General features: G+C 43.9%; 1 protein-coding gene across 5 annotated transcripts in view; it reads left to right on the top strand.

Annotated features, from left to right (window-relative positions):
• Positions 1–17,077, top strand: part of LOC124470874 (plasma membrane calcium-transporting ATPase 1-like) — a 78,439-nt gene that overhangs the window by 46,066 nt on the left and 15,296 nt on the right. For all 5 annotated transcript variants that reach the window (XM_047025054.1, XM_047025052.1, XM_047025049.1 and 2 more), the window contains 12 exons: positions 30–244; positions 1,101–1,343; positions 3,129–3,370; positions 3,909–4,146; positions 7,519–7,698; positions 8,007–8,094; positions 9,060–9,166; positions 11,704–11,895; positions 12,141–12,354; positions 12,682–12,893; positions 14,574–14,681; positions 16,630–16,812. In XM_047025054.1, coding sequence (XP_046881010.1) covers positions 30–244; positions 1,101–1,343; positions 3,129–3,370; positions 3,909–4,146; positions 7,519–7,698; positions 8,007–8,094; positions 9,060–9,166; positions 11,704–11,895; positions 12,141–12,354; positions 12,682–12,893; positions 14,574–14,681; positions 16,630–16,812 — 2,222 coding nt within the window. The remainder of the gene's footprint in view (positions 1–29; positions 245–1,100; positions 1,344–3,128; positions 3,371–3,908; positions 4,147–7,518; positions 7,699–8,006; positions 8,095–9,059; positions 9,167–11,703; positions 11,896–12,140; positions 12,355–12,681; positions 12,894–14,573; positions 14,682–16,629; positions 16,813–17,077) is intronic.

The following is a 17,077-nucleotide window of genomic DNA, read 5'->3' as shown; positions in this document are numbered from 1 at the left end:
GCTGGTTTATGTCCGGGCCGCCCCTCCAGGTCTGATCATGTCGGCTGTGACGGTCATCATCCTCATCCTCTACTTCGTGGTGGACACCTTCGGCGTCCAGGGCCGCCCCTGGCTCAAGGAGTGCACACCCATCTACATCCAGTACTTTGTCAAGTTCTTCATCATTGGGGTGACGGTGCTGGTCGTGGCTGTACCTGAAGGCCTGCCCCTGGCTGTCACCATATCTCTGGCTTACTCTGTGAAGGTGAGCTACCACTCGCCGCAAACAACAGATACACAGATACAGTACAGATACAAAAAGATTCGACCACACTCATACAGACAGAAACACAGCTACGCTGGTGTAGGCTTTTTGTGTGTGGTATGAACTACTCTTGCATGATTGCTCATATTTTACAGTGGTCACACCGGGGGCCTCATTTACTAACAGGATTGCGCCCATTTCAGGCGTAAAATAGCAGTTAAAGACATAAAACCGTATTTACTTTTTTTACTGAGTAAAAACGCAGATTACCGCTGATGGGAGGGTATGAGGGAAAATGGGTGTGTGCTGCAAATAGATGGGAGGAGAGGTGTATTTCTTACTTGTAACATATTCCTGTTCGCTGAACCTTCTTTTTCTTTTCCTCGAGTCACCCATGGTGGCAGTAACATGCAGGCAATTTCTCCCGTCTTTTAACGGTGCGCTAATTAACACTAAAGGGCGGAGTAAGGCGCTGATTTCCCGACGAGGCTTTGGTTTGATAAATACCACGCAAAATGCGGAAATACACCGTGCGCTATTTGCGGTTGGGCAAAGGCGCAGATTAAGCTGCGGTTGCAATGTTAGTAAATAAGGCCCTGGGTGTTTTATTTCTGAACTGCCTCCTTATCTGTTTGTGCTGTTATTATTTGTCTGTGGAAAGCATCCTGAAGGCCCCTCGCTGTGTGGAAGAAGAGATCAGGCATAAGCGTGTGATTAGCCTGATGTGTTGAAGGCAGCTAGCGCTATCTTTGAGAGGAATGTTGTCTTTGAAATGTACGTGGTTACGCAACCAAATCATGTAATAGAAAGTCTCTCTCCCCCTTCCTTCTCTCCTCCACCTCTTCCATCCCTCCAGAAAATGATGAAGGACAACAACTTGGTGCGCCATCTGGATGCGTGTGAGACGATGGGCAATGCCACGGCTATCTGCTCCGACAAGACGGGCACACTGACCATGAACCGCATGACGGTGGTGCAGGCCTACATAGGAGACATGCACTACAAGAACGTTCCAGAGCCTGATGCCATCCCGCCAAGTATTCTGGAGCTGATGGTCAACAGCATCTCCATCAACTCAGCCTACACCACCAAGATCCTGGTGAGACTCGACACACACACATAAAGAGTAAATAAACACCAAAACCTCAAGTAATTGCAGAAGTGTTTTTTTGTATTATTTGGTAGTAAATACCAGCACATTTTGCCCCCTGTGATTAAAAACTTTTAATAAAAATTTATAAAAAAAGATTACTTTTTTTAGATACTCTGACGTATCATAAATAGGGCTCATGCATGGCACTAGCCTGACGTTGTCATACTCATAATTCTAGTCAGAATATGAGTCTGAGAACTCTCCGTTGGGCTTTGACTACGAGGCGTGTTTCAAACGAGCCTGGAAAACAAATGCCTCTTCGCTCAATTGGATAGATCTACAACCAATCAGAGCAACAGAGTTTAAACAGAAATTAAACTTTTACCGATTCCCGTAGGAAGGACGGCAAAAACATATTTTCCATCGACAAATGCCTTGATGCGTCTCTCTGTTCCTCTTTCAAAATTAATGCGCTGTCGATGTCTTCTAAAACAGACTCGATGGCAGAATTATAACATCCCAGATCTCCAGCGGTAGCCATGTTTGTTCAAAACAAATTCAACTTAAGCGCTCTTTTGTGTCGTGGGTGATTACGTTACTGTTGATCATCTGTCCATCATCGTATAAAGCCCGCCCTGGCAATTTCATTGGTTCGCCCAGATTCTGGTTTTCTGTAGTTGGTCCCCAATACGAGACCCTCCAGACCCAACTTCCCGACCAAATTTTTTTTTGGGCGGGGAGAAGTTGGGCTGGCAGCCAGGCTAGCATGGCACATGGTCGGGGTCAAAAATTATATTCATGAAAAATCCACACATTTTCACCAGAAGCCAACAATTTTTGGCGGGGGGTTCTTTACAGGAAAGTGATTCATATTGATTTAATTCCATTGTGATGATTGTTGAAGTGATGAATATTGATTGGGCTCTCAAATGAACATTTGCTCTTTTAATACATTTGACATTTTTTTTGTTTAGCACACATTTTTATCCAAAGCGATACACAAATGCATATAGAAAGTGCAGCAGAACATCAACAGTATTTTGGTGGTCCAGGAACAGTCTGTATTTACCAACCACTTTGCAAAGTAATCGCATCTCAGATCGCAGGCACGGTGAACAAAAAAAAGGATATCATCTTGATTCCGGTACCTGTAACTTAAAGTTAACAGAATTAAAATACTACAGTGCAAAACTAACAATTATATTGCTCAACTACAGTCTTATAATAAAGTATTAGTCACAATAGTGACTAATACAGTACAGCAGAAACATAAACATATTCTTAATGTATCAACAACTGGTCTCTATCTCTATCTATCTCTCTCTGACTCACACACACTCATGCACACACACACACACACGCACGCACACACACACACACACACACCCTTAAGCGAAGCCCCTGAGACACACACTCAGGTTTACTCTCTTCAGCAGAGGGCATCTCCCTAATAGGTGGACGTGGAACATGATGCTGGATGTGCAACTTGATCCCCTCATCAGCACATCAATACCACTCCACACAATCACATCAGGCTAAAGACCCCAGACCTTAAATAGCCCTGAGAACCAGTATATGTCTGTGAGTGTGTGTGTGTTTTTAAGAAAACTGTTTTCTATATGAAGGGTTATAGTATATATTGTATTTAAGCCATGTCGTTATAAGACTTAATTCACATACTTACTGGATCATATGCAAATCAAAGGTTAATTTTAAAGTTCTGTACCTGTAACATCTTTGCCACCCCCCTTCCTAACAAGGCCCTGACCTTTGACCCTTTGACCTCTCCAGTCTCCAGAGAAGGAGGGTGGTCTGCCTCGCCACGTCGGCAACAAGACAGAGTGCTCCCTATTGGGCCTGGTGCTGGCGCTGAAGAGGGACTACCAGCCAATCAGAGAGGAGATCCCAGAGGAGAAACTCTACAAGGTGTACACCTTCAACTCCTCCAGGAAGTCCATGAGCACCGTGCTAAAGAACGCAGATGGCAGCTTCCGCATGTACAGCAAAGGAGCCTCTGAGATCGTCCTGCGCAAGTACGGGGGATGGATGAAGAGAGGGTGAAGGATGATGGATGGATGAAGAAAGGATGGATGACGGATGTAATGGAGATGATGGATGTGGGGGATTGAGGATGAATGGATGGAAGAAAGGATGGATGATCGATGAAGAGAGGGTGAAGGATGAAGAGAGGATGGATGATTGATTGATGAAGAGAGGATGGATGAAGAGAGGGTGATGGACAAAGAGGATGGATGAAGAGAGGATGGATGATGGATGGATGAAGAGAGGATGGATGATGGATGAAGAGAGGGTGAAGGATTAAGAGAATGGATGATGGATGGATGAGGAGAGGATGGTTGATGGATGTGAGGGAGAACATGGATGTGGGAATTGAGGATGGATGATGGATGGATACTTCAGGATTGTTTTGAGCATGTAGTGGATTGTATGTACCTCCAAATGCTTGATCCTCTTTTCTTCCTATCCTCAAGCTCACTGCCCAACACCTTTATTTTCTTCTCCTCCTCCCTCTCTCCTCCCCTCTCCCCCACCTCCTCCTCTCCTCTTCAGGTGCTCCCGTGTTCTGGATACTCAGGGTGAGGCACGCATATTCAAGCCCAAGGACCGTGATGAGATGGTGAGCAAGGTGATCGAGCCCATGGCATGCGACGGCCTGCGGACCATCTGCGTTGCGTACAGAGACTTCCCGGCTGAGGGCGGCGAGCCTAACTGGGACGCGGAGAACGACATCCTCAACAATCTCACCTGCATCTGCGTGGTGGGCATCGAGGACCCAGTCAGGCCGGAGGTGAGCTGGGTGTTCTCCTGGGCTGGACCATCTGGGCTTCTACATCTCTGAACATGGGGCCCTTAGCACCACTAGCACTGATCATTGTAATCACTTTGTTAGAAAATTGTGGCAGAGTTGTGTTAAGAAAATAGAAAATAAGAAGAAGAAATAGTCTGCTCCACCAGTGGTGTGACATCTTATGGTTCTGAGATACATATTAGTCTCAGTCAGTTAAGAGGAGGAACACCAGACAAGAATAATGACCAGATCAACATTGCTACCAAATACAGTTATTACATTAACACATCCTATATATACAGCTTGATGGCTACAGAATACAGTTATTACATCAACATGTCCTCTTTATACAGCTTGTTGGTGACAGAATACCGTTTTACATCAACACATCCTCTATAAATATAAAGATAAATATAAAACCCTTTTTGAATGCATAAATGTCATAAGATCAGGCGAGGAGACACTTAATTCAATAAGAATCGCTGTAGACTTTGATGTAAAAGAACATTTCATGGAGATTGAATAGACTTTTTGTAATGTAGCTTCTACAGCTTTAGTCATCTTCTGATGGTGTCTAATCTAAGACCCACTGTCATCTAGTCATTTTCTGATGGTGTCTAATCTAAGATCCACTGTGGTCTAATGAACGATCCTTGCATGGATATGGGCAGGTTCATTTACCATTGAAAAGGATATTATTTTAATGCATCTTTACCTGATATCCATACAGTTTTTCTGTTAATTTCTATAGTTACTCTCTATATTATTAAATATATGTAAAAAAAAAATATAATAAATCCTAGAGTTTACATTTACAAACATGAAATCAGATGTTAATGTTCAAATGTTAGTGTTTTCCAAAGGCTAAGATGACAATAACAGTATTTTGTATCCTTGCACACATAAAATATCAGAGAAAAAATGCATACTCTTTTTTATTACATTACCCATCAAAATAATAATCTGTTTTGGGGAATCCCACCTGAAAATGTAATACATTCCTAACAATGTAATAAGAAATTACATTACCTGTAAAAATATTATTACAGTATTGTTCAGAAATGTTCGATCAAGTGAACTACATTTTCTGTAAATTAGTTAATTATTGGTGCCACAAACCTTATAAGCAGCTGTCACTCAAACTAACCTACGTTGCAGTTAGTGGGTTGTTGGCTCCTCAGAGATGCACCCAAAGCAAGTTGTTTGAGACCTCAGCACTTAGCTTTTTCAGTCAATGTCTTGTAATCCGCTTAAGAAATCACATTGGGATGAACAACTCTTAGGTCATCCTTCATGGCACATTGGAGAGTCCATTACATGAAATGCCATTAACAGTGTGATTCAAATTGCATGAATTGAATTTGCCCAATACTGAGGACAGCCCTTGTTAGTCAGTGTCATATGATATCACATCTGCTTTATAAGCCAGTCAGAGTTTCAATTGAGGTCTCTCTTGTCTAGACATTTGTGCAAGAGGCAAGAAAATTAACTGTTTTATGTTGAATATACAATAAACAAATCCAATTTCATGAAGAATACAGTTTCATTGAAGGTACAGCAAATTAAACCAAGGTTCAGTTAAAATGTCACTTAACCCCAACCCTAACCTTTGCTATTTGATGGATGGCTGTAAAATGGCTGCATTTCCAATCAAGCTTTCAAATAGCCCCATGGTATGCAACACCATGGATACGGCTAGCTCTGCCTTGATAGCCCACAACAACTGCTAGCATCCGATAGCTACAGGGAGTGTTGGGGGGGTCACAACAGCTCATCTCAAGAGCAGCTTAGTACACTCTCCTGTGACATGTCTCCGTCCACAGAACAAAACAAACTAAAACACACGGATAGAGTGGGCACACACAAAGGCACAAAAACACCCACTCCCATAAACTTAGTTCAACTCTATACTAGCTATATTTATTTTATTTTCCATTCCTTCGGTTGCTATAACAGTTAATTTAGCCATGATGAGACACTGATTAATCATCCAGTCCCCAGCTCCATCACCTGTTCCTGTCCATGACACACTGACAAATCACTAGAGATTTGAATGTCAGGCAGTAGATAACAGTGGATGGAAACAGCCCCCTGGCCAGGGGACGTCTCCACCAGTTAGCTCCCAGTAGGATGGAAAGGGCAGCTGAAAGACAGATAGCTGTCGTCTTTATGTATGGTAGCAGCCATCAAATTATCAGGCGCTTAAGATATAAATATTTTATCCCTGATCCTTTTTGTCAATAATTAGAGGACAATCTGACTATGTAATCTTTTGAAAGAAATTGAAAAATCGACCTCTTGTAGTTAGACTACTTCGATGCAACAAATGCATCATTATGCAAAGTGGCTGTGATGCTATCATGATATCTGGTCCGCGGGCCACTGGGGAGTGTATTTTGTGGGGAGTGTGTGTGATGGGGAGTTTGTGTGATGGGGAGTTTGTGTGATGGGGAGTGTGTGTGGTGGGGAGTGTGTGTGATGGGGAGTGTGTGTGATGGGGAGTGTGTGTGGTGGGGAGTGTGTGTGATGGGGAGTGTGTGTGATGGGGAGTGTGTGTGATGGGGAGTGTGTGTGGTGGGGAGTGTGTGTGGTGGGGAGTCTGTGTGGTGGGGAGTGTGTGTGGTGGGGAGTCTGTGTGGTGGGGAGTGTGTGTGGTGGGGAGTCTGTGTGGTGGGGAGTGTGTGTGGTGGGGAGTGTGTGTGGTGGGGAGTCTGTGTGGTGGGGAGTGTGTGTGGTGGGGAGTGTGTGTGGTGGGGAATGTGTGTGGTGAGTTTGAGAGACTTGTCAGGAAAGATGATGTGGCCTTTGTCAATCTGAGTGTGGTGTCGATCTGTGTGTGATGTTGTCTGGTAAGAGAGAGGATTCCATTGTGCACGTGTGTCTATGTGTGTGTGTGTGTGTGTGTGGATTGACAGGCATACTTGTATAGGGGCGTCCTAATGATCTATAAATAAGTGATTTGATTGGTCTAATGAGCAGTGATTCATCACATAGCTGAGGGTGGATAATTACTGAGGACTGCACAGGACAAGCACGCATGCACACACACACACAATCACAGGACACACACACATACACACTCGCTCAGCGGGTTGAGAGGTTGTGCCCGAGTGAGCAGAGGCTCTCAGGACCTACCGCTGACACACTGGCAGAGAGACAAGAATAACACTATCTCGGCTGAGATCGTCAGTGGCATAGAAGACACAGAGGGAGGGGTGGGGATTCATATATAGAACATCTTTTACAATATATTATCCGACCATTCTGGAAGGAATGAGTGGAGCCCAAATGTGTACTTGTTGAAGTGCCATCATTAGATGTAATATTTCACCCTTCCTGTCATAACACATTTCCTGTCTGTCGTCCAATCAGGTACCAGCAGCCATCACCAAATGCCAGAGGGCCGGGATCACCGTCCGCATGGTTACCGGGGACAACATCAACACTGCTCGCGCCATTGCAACCAAGTGTGGCATCTTGCTTCCTGGAGAGGACTTCCTGTGTTTGGAGGGCAAAGAGTTCAACCAACAGATCCGCAACGACCAGGGAGAGGTGACGCTGACTCAAATAGGTTTATTTTGAAAAGCGAAAGGCTTTAGACAATTTCCTTTTTTTTGAGGGAGAGATTAAAAAAAAGGGAGAAGTCTGCATGGAGAATTCAATAGAAAGTATTATTGAGATTCAGTTCAAGAGAACAGTTTGATGGTAGGATATATTGTAAGACCAAATTAAACAACATACTATGGGGGGATTTTTGCTGCTCAGTGAGGTAATAAGTGGAAAGGATCACCTTAAAAATGTGAGTTTCAGCTGGGAAGGTTACCTATAACAGGATGACACCATGTCCGCTTGGACTGTAGGTGGAGCAAGAGCGCCTGGACAAGGTGTGGCCCAAACTGCGTGTGCTGGCTCGCTCTTCCCCCACTGACAAACACACTCTGGTCAAAGGTAGGTGACTTGTTCAACACCATAGGTTGGGACGCTGTAAAGGTGTCAATAGAACAAGAATACAAGTGTATTCATCTTACAGTCTGTCTGGGGTTGGGTATTGCTTGAAATGTTTCAATGATGATACCTTTAATTCAATACAATTCTTTTTTCGATACGTTATATTATAGTAACCTTATAGGATTATTGGTCTATTACTTATCTATAAGTAATGAAACAAATAGCTTTAATTTGAAGGCATTTTCATAAATATCAGATTATCATATACACAGAACATTTATTTTCCTAATGTGTTGCAAACCTACCTAAAAGATGGAGATTTGACTGTTGAAAGGACGCAACCCCTTAACGATAAAGCGGGTTACTGCTAGGTAGCGTTTGTGTCTCCTTCCCTTACTCAGCTTAGCATTAACCAGTATTGCCAGATGCACAATAATTATCTGATTGTATCTAGTTATCTAATTACGCCCCCTGTATGATCAATAATGTCAAAAGTCCCATAATGTATGATAAATCAATCATTTTGTGACAATAACACAAATAGCACACACATACATACCAGGCTTTATTACGTCAACACAAACCCGCTCCAGCACTCTTCAAAGAGTAGTTTGTTTGATCTCTTCTGGGGGTAGCATTGATGGGTGGAGCATATGAAGGATATGAAGTGGTTTTGTATCTGTGGTTTGTCCTGACTCCTAGTTCATGGTTCTCTGCCTTCTAAGTGCAAATAAGTTTAAGTTATTATTATGATCCAGCAAGCTTAACCTCAAGCAAAAATTGGTTCAACCTAGTTATTGTGATGAGGGAAAATCTATAGGAAAGGCCTTTTTATCGAGTATGAACAGGATTAAGGGAAGTTAACTATATGTCCGAACGTTGCTGCTTTATTTATGTCAATTATGTCTTTGCGTAACCTCTTTGGAGTTCTGTCCTTCAAACACAGTCTTCTCCCTGTCTCACAGGGATCATTGACAGCACTGTCTTGGAAACACGACAGGTGGTCGCTGTGACGGGGGATGGGACCAACGATGGCCCCGCCCTCAAGAAAGCAGATGTCGGATTTGCAATGGTAAATCCACCTGCAGTTAGTCCTTTCACAATGTACACACAAGTAATTTCACCAAATACACACCGGTCGGTCCTTTCACCATACATTTACATTAAATCGTTTAGCAGACGCTCTTATCCAGAGCGACTTACGGTAAATACAGGGACATTCCCCCGAGGCAAAATATCTCTAATGATGCATCCTCCACCAAATCCCACCAAAATGTTATTGATTTATTTTAATATTCCCAGCAAATGAGGTTAGTTTCTGACACAAAATGGCTGTTGTACATTGGTAATGGGTATATTTAATGGTGGAGGATGAGCTAAAGCAACAGGATACAGATTTAACCTGAAAATCTATTTCTGAAATCAGTCGACTTTTCGGAGACACAATGTTCGTCACCTGAACAACCTTCGCACACCTGGGGTCCGTTCTTCATATGTTGCTTATTACATCCGAGATCAAATGACAAATCCAAGATGACATCAGTGTTTCTAATCATGATCTGGCTAACTAGGTTCTTCAAACACCCCTGTTGTTTATGATTAGTATTGCTGGATTGAGGTGTCTAGGATAATTGTGCGTTCTTGCATTGTTTTAAAAGGGGATATGTATCAATAGTGGAAACCTTGATCAGCAACTCTGTATTTGCTGCTCACTATGGCCAAAAAGAGCACCCAGTTTTTTCTGCAACAGAGAAAAACAGAGCAAAAACTATTGCTCAAAGGATACTCCAAATTTGAAGATTTTATCATAACGCCAGACAAAAATTTGCAGACAAATGTGTAAGCAGTGACAATGTTAGATGTTTTATCACTCATTACAGCACTTTGGCTAACAGCTGGTATTTTTAAATGCGCTTTATACATTTATTTGACTGACTATTTTATTTTAATAATTTAATAATTACTTTGTTTATCATCTTTAATGTAATTTAATTGTGCTTCCAACAAATTAATGATGTAATTGACACCCTTACGAGAACTGATTTATCTCAAAAAGTATAGTAGCCTATTGTGCTGCGCCAAAGGGTCCTGTCTATCACGCAATACGCGATTTAAGTCAAAAAGCAAATTTGACTTGCACCATCCAACAGGTTGCTGTCGAAAAACGGACAAAACATGGTTGTGACAGACTTCCTGTATCACGTCTGCTTATAAAGCCACAATCAAATCGTGTTTACTTAAAATAAGCCTGCTCCTGAGCAGTTTTAAGTTTATGAACCTGTTGCTATGACAGCAAGTCCAGGATGAGCGTCAAAGAACCTAACAATCCAAGATCATGACAAAACGTCAATAATCAAATCCAGCTAACTGAGTTAGCGACGTATGAAGAACGGACCCCTGGGGCCAAATGTACGAAGGCACGTATGCATGACAAGGGGCTCAGAAACATGTGTAAATGTGTTTTTACACAGAGTTTCAGATTTATGAGTACACATGTGGCGTGAAAATTTGTGTACCTTCAGGCACTTTAGAACTCATGCTACATTGTGTTTTGAGATGTGATACGGCGATGTGAGTTGCCGAAAGACAGAGAGAAACTGCATGTATTACAAATGACAGTTTTACTAGATCTACAATGGGAGTAAATTGTATAGGCTATCTACAAATTATGCCAATTATCTTGCTTTAGCCTATTTAGCCAAAAAGAACTTGTGAATTTGGGCTACAAACGAGTTATGCCAAAAGTTATATATATATTTGTCAAATACTATCGGCCATTGCCAATGGGAGATAAAAGCGAGTGGGAGTTCAGGGATCTTGTAGACTTCTTGGCCCACAATGATGACTGGTTGATAAATCAATATAAATATCTAAGAGCCATTCTTTTGTATCTCTGTACTGAGTGAGCTGGGTCCTGTGTTGGAATGCCCAACAATAGTCAAGCTAAAGTCAAGCACATCGATTGTAAAAGTGTTCTGCAACTGGGACTTTTCAGTGGGAGCTGGCAGACATGTCAGGGATAAGCCAATCCAGCCTCAGTCGTGTGATGCCCGAGGTGTGGGATGACACGATCCACCTGTCCCTTAGGTACATTAGATTCTCTTACCTCAGGCCAACATTAATACATAATTTGCAGCAACAAACGATTTCCCGAAAAGGCCACAATGGGTTGATTAATATATATTAATCATTAATATATTTTTGGTAAATCAAAAAAGGTCTTATTCTTTCAGTGTTCAAATGACTAGCAGCCTAAGGCCACCAAACAAGCGGCTCCTCCTATTTTACTAATTTAGATCTCCATTTCACATTCAATAAAGTTTATATTTTTCAGTCTTTTTTTTAGTTGCCTTAGCTATTTCTCATATAACCATGTAAGGTAAAATATTAGAGTTGATGGGGTGTGGACAGCGAGATTGTCTCGTGTGCACAATCACAATTTAAGTGGAATCTATGAATACAGACGTGTGACATCGGTCGTGTACACAATGTTCATAATTCTGAGAAAAAAGTTGCATACAGAGTTTTGCAGTTTTCTCCATATGCATACTTTTACGGATTCATTTAGTTTGATACATTTGACCCCTGGTCTGCTGTCTCCCCTTACAGGGTATAGCTGGTACCGACGTAGCCAAGGAGGCTTCAGACATCATCTTGACGGATGACAACTTCACCAGCATCGTGAAGGCTGTGATGTGGGGGAGGAACGTGTACGACAGCATCTCCAAGTTCCTGCAGTTCCAGCTCACTGTCAATGTGGTGGCTGTTATAGTGGCCTTTACAGGGGCCTGCATCACACAGGTAAGAGCCTCACCAGCTAACCCTAACCATCACCCTAACCCTCACTACCTCTGATCACCAATCAACAGCTACTGCTGTTGTCAACAGTCTGCTACTGTACCTACTCATTACTTCTTGGTGAAATTGGTATGTTGACTTAATCAACAGCCAACTCACTGATCGATCCATCTTATGACTCCTCTTCCCCATCCCACCCCTTCTTCTCTATCTCTCCCCCACCGCCCTCCTTGTCTCCCCCCCTGCAGGACTCCCCCCTCAAAGCGGTACAGATGCTGTGGGTGAACCTGATCATGGACACGCTGGCTTCCCTAGCCCTGGCCACCGAGCCCCCCACAGAGTCACTGCTCCTGAGGAGGCCCTACGGCCGCAACAAGCCTCTCATATCCCGCACTATGATGAAGAACATCCTGGGCCACGCCATCTACCAGCTCACCATCATCTTCACTCTGCTCTTCGCTGGTGAGTGGATACCATGGTTCAGATGGGCCATAGACATGTGGTTGATAGAACAGCTAGCTGTCCCAGTTACAGGAGTTTACTGGACATTGAGAATCTGTAGAGAGGTCTTGATATAAAACATGTTTCCTGTAGATGTAATCCATTTTATAAACACATTTTGTAGATTGAAGCCGTGGAAAACAATCCATATCAAAGCTTTTGACATCCAAATAATCAATGTCCCTGGTGGATATGTGCCTTCCCTATGTCAGACTTTCCAGTAGATAATTTAGTTGTGTTGACTTCAACCCAAGTTAAAGACGCCTGTTGGTTCTTCAACCCCATCAGGAGAAAAGATTTTTGATATTGACAGTGGTCGTAACACACCCCTCCACGCGCCGCCCTCGGAGCACTACACCATCGTGTTCAACGTGTTCGTCATGATGCAGCTCTTCAACGAGATCAACGCCAGGAAGATCCACGGGGAGAGGAATGTCTTCGAGGGAATCTATCGAAACCCGATCTTCTGCAGCGTGGTCCTGGGAACCTTCGTTCTGCAGGTGAACCAGTCAACACACACACACAACAGTGTCTCCAAACGGCAGACCTGTTGGTTATCGGAGGATTCTAGCCATATTGCTAACCAGCTAGCTTAGCGCAACATGTCTCCCAGCATGTCATGCAGTGGAGCGTGTCTCCCAGCGTGTCATGCAGTGTCATGCAGTGGAGCGTGTCTCCCAGCGTGTCATGCAGTGGAGCGTGTCTCCCAGCGTGTCATGCAGTGGAGAGTGTCTCCCAGCGTGTCATGCAGTAAAGAGTGTGTCCCAGCGTGTCATGCAGTGGAGAGTGTGTCCCAGCGTGTCATGCAGTGGAGAGTGTGTCCCAGCGTGTCATACAGTGGAGAGTGTCTCCCAGCGTGTCATGCAGTGGAGAGTGTCTCCCAGCGTGTCATGCAGTGGAGAGTGTCTCCCAGCGTGTCATGCAGTGTCATGCAGTGGAGCGTGTCTCCCAGCGTGTCATGTGGTGTCCCACACACCTCTACGGTCTCAGAGTTCTTCTGTGAAGTGGGAGGGGAAGACAGAACAGTGGGCTGCCTGGGTTAGGCTAACCCTAACCCTGGGTGAGCGCAGTGAGAACATTATATTTAACACAATTCAAGCTGTTTACTTAATATATATACTTTAGAGCTGTCAAACAATTAAAATATTTAATCGCGATTAATCGCATTAATGTCATAGTTAACTCGCGATTAATCTCAATTAATCGCACATTTGTATCTATTTTAAATGTCCCTTGATTTCTTTTTCATCCATTCTTTTTTCAAATTGTAATGCTCTTATCGACATGGAAAAGTGTTTCGGATTGCTTCGTGCAAATGTTTTTTTTTAATTGAAAACAACATTGCAATCGCCTGGCTTTGACGAGCAGGCGGAGAATTCGCATCAGCTGTGTGCTTGGCTGTGTGCCATCAAAATTATATTTTCGACTCCACGACGTGCTCCGATGATAGCTCATTCCCTCCGGCTCAGTTCACAACGACAGAACACACTGATCACTTTGGTCTTGTCAATGGAACCATTTGGCAACCTTTTAAAAGTAAACTTTCCATTCAGAATCTTATTGGCATCCATTTTGGCGTCTGGCGCTGGCAATCAACTCAAAACATAACGTTAGCCTACTACCAGAGAATGTCTAATATCCGTAAACGGGCTCTGCTACGACTGTTTAGCCGGCTCGCAAGCCCAAACAAGTGGTTGTGGCGTGCCTGTTGTTTTGTTTCCGGTCTAGCTAGATCTGGTGTGGTATTGTAGTTTTTCTAACGTCAGTGGTTGTTGCAACAGAATGTGAAAAAAACTACAAAGTTTGCTAGGTCAAAAAGAGCGTTAATCGCGCGATAAAAAAATTTACGCCGTTAATTTGGGTTTGCGTTAACGCCGTTAATAACGCGTTAAACTGACAGCACTAATATACTTAAATAGAATAGGATTTGTCCAACAAATCATTCAATTTGCAAGTGTACCAAACCAAAAGCCTAGTAACAACATAAATACAATAAAATAAATACAAATACGTGTATTGTTACACCCCTAGAACACATAGGAAAGATACCAAAAAACATGCATGTTGCACACACACTTGCAAACACACACATGCCACACTCAAACACTCATCTCATCTTTTGTCCTTCACTGTTTTGGCCAAGTTCTGACTTTGATGTTGGGGATAAACATGTGTTTCAGATCATCATTGTCCAGTTTGGTGGGAAGCCCTTCTCCTGCACGTCCTTGACAATTGACCAGTGGCTCTGGTGTGTGTTTATTGGTGTGGGAGAGCTGCTCTGGGGACAGGTAGGACACGTATACACACACACGCACACACACGTACACACGCAAGTTCACACAAACGTACACATACACACACTTTATGGGGTGTAATCAGTGTCAGCGTAACTGCACACAGAGCATTCGCCACATACCTGATACGGGGGAAGCTACTCTGGTGATTTGTAGCAAGTTTGTTAGTTAGTTGGTTTCCAGTCGCTCACAGTCTTAAACAAACAATCCATGGCTGGACTTCCATCCACTATGTTACAATTGTAAAAGGCAATAATCACCTACTAACAACACGAACATGGATGACATATTGACCCAAAGCAAGTACATTTTCGGACAACGAGTAGGGAAAACTGACTGCGCTTTTTGTGGATGTTCATCTTGGCAAAGAACACATTTGGAAACAAAAATCCCTTGATGTAGCCTAACCTATTCTAACCCATGCCTAAGCTCAAGTATGTGTGCGCAGATGTTGCTGTCAGTGTGCAAAGCACACGTCACCTGCCTGCGCAAACACAGAGATATCTATCAAACAGTTAGGCTGTACCAGTCAAAAGTTTGGACACATTTTCCCTTTGCATATTTACATTTAGTCATTTTAGCACACGCTCTTATCCAGAGCTACTTACAGTAAGTACAGGGACATTCCCCCGAAGCAAATAGGGTGAAGTGTCTTGCCCAAGGACACAACGTCACAACGTCGGTGGGGAATCGATCCAGCAACGTTCTGATTACTAGCCCGAATCCCTCACCGCTCAGCCATCTGACTCCCATATTAAACGGTGACACGTATTACACCTCCTACATGCACAAGCACACACACACACACACATACATATACAAAACAATACATGTTTAATATCTGTACATTACCCCTAGAACTCATATGCAGTTAGTGTTTAGGGAGGACAGATTGTGTGTGTGGAGACCTATGGCAGGTCCAGGTGAGGACGAGGCCTATAATAATAAATACAATCAAATCATTTGTATGCAGTTGTTTCTGTCACAACCATATCCATGGCAATTAGCATACATGAAAGCACTGTGTCCCACACTACCCTCACCCCTGAGGGCTGACGAACCCAGCACCCTCATACCTCTGTGCCCACACACACTGTTTCCTCGTCTAGAAGACACAGGGAAGGGAACGGTGGAGGGTGAGGGAGAGAGAGTAAAAGAAAGAAGGAGAGAGAGTTAGAGAAAGAGGGGGAGAGAGGGTTAGAGAAAGAGGGAGAGAGAGTTAGAGAAAGAGGGGGAGAGAGGGTTAGAGAAAGAGGGAGAGAGAGTTAGAGAAAGAGGGGGAGAGAGTTAGAGAAAGAGGGGGAGAAAGTTAGAAAAAGAGGGGGAGAGAGGGTTAGAGAAAGAGGGAGAGAGAGTTAGAGAAAGAGGGGGAGAGAGGGTTAGAGAAAGAGGGAGAGAGAGTTAGAGAAAGAGGGGGAGAGAGTTAGAGAAAGAGGAGGAGAGAGTTAGAGAAAGAGGGAGAGAGAGTTAGAGAAATAGGGGGAGAGAGGGTTAGAGAAAGAGGGAGAGAGAGATAGAGAAAGAGGGGGAGAAAGTTAGAGAACGAGGGGGAGAGAGTTAGAGAAAGGGGGGGAGAGAGTTAGAGAAAGAGGGGGAGAGAGTTAGAGAAAGAGGAGGAGAGAGTTAGAGAAAGAGGGAGAGAGAGTTAGAGAAAGAGGGGGAGAGGGGTTAGAGAAGAGGGAGAGAGAGTTAGAGAAAGAGGGGGAGAGAGAGTTAGAGAAAAATGCAGAGAGTTAGAGGGCGAGGGCGTTAAAGAGGGGGAGAGAGAGCTGCAGTATGTACGTGTGTACCGGTATATTGATTTAATAGTCAAACTTGTTCTTGTCTGTGTGTCCATATGGATGTGTGTCCTGTCTTTGTGTCCATTCTTGTATATGTTTGTGTCCGTTTGTGCGTTGGTGTGTCCTTATGTGTTCCTGCGCCCGTTTCCTTTCCTCCCCAGCTTATCTCGGCCATCCCCACCCACCACCTGAAGTTCCTAAAGGAGGCAGGTCACGGCACTACCAAGGAGGAGATCAAAGAGGAGGAGATGACGGAGGGAGCCGACGAAATCGACCACGCTGAGATGGAGCTCCGCAGGGGCCAGATCCTCTGGTTCCGAGGACTCAACCGCATTCAGACTCAGGTATGGTCCTGAACCTTGGCCGGGCGTGTGTATGGGGGATTGTGATGATCGTGTGGAGGTGCTGGGGTGTCCTCTCCAGGCTAGTTTGGCCCTGTCGGTACATATCGGATCTGCACAGTGGCTGAGACGCAGTCCAAGGCTTGGAGAGATTAAAATGTTATCTTCCTCCCCTCTGTTCTCCCTTTAGTTCTTGTCAACAGAAGAGTCCGCTGGACGAGTTCCTCTCTCCCCTCCTCCTCATCCACCCACTCTCTCTCTCCCTCAA

This window comes from Hypomesus transpacificus, chromosome 9 (assembly GCF_021917145.1).
Source record: "Hypomesus transpacificus isolate Combined female chromosome 9, fHypTra1, whole genome shotgun sequence".
In the NCBI taxonomy this organism is placed as follows: Eukaryota; Metazoa; Chordata; class Actinopteri; order Osmeriformes; family Osmeridae; genus Hypomesus; species Hypomesus transpacificus.
The sequence above is the reverse complement of the archived record's forward strand: the minus strand, read 5'-3'. Positions and strand labels throughout refer to the sequence as shown.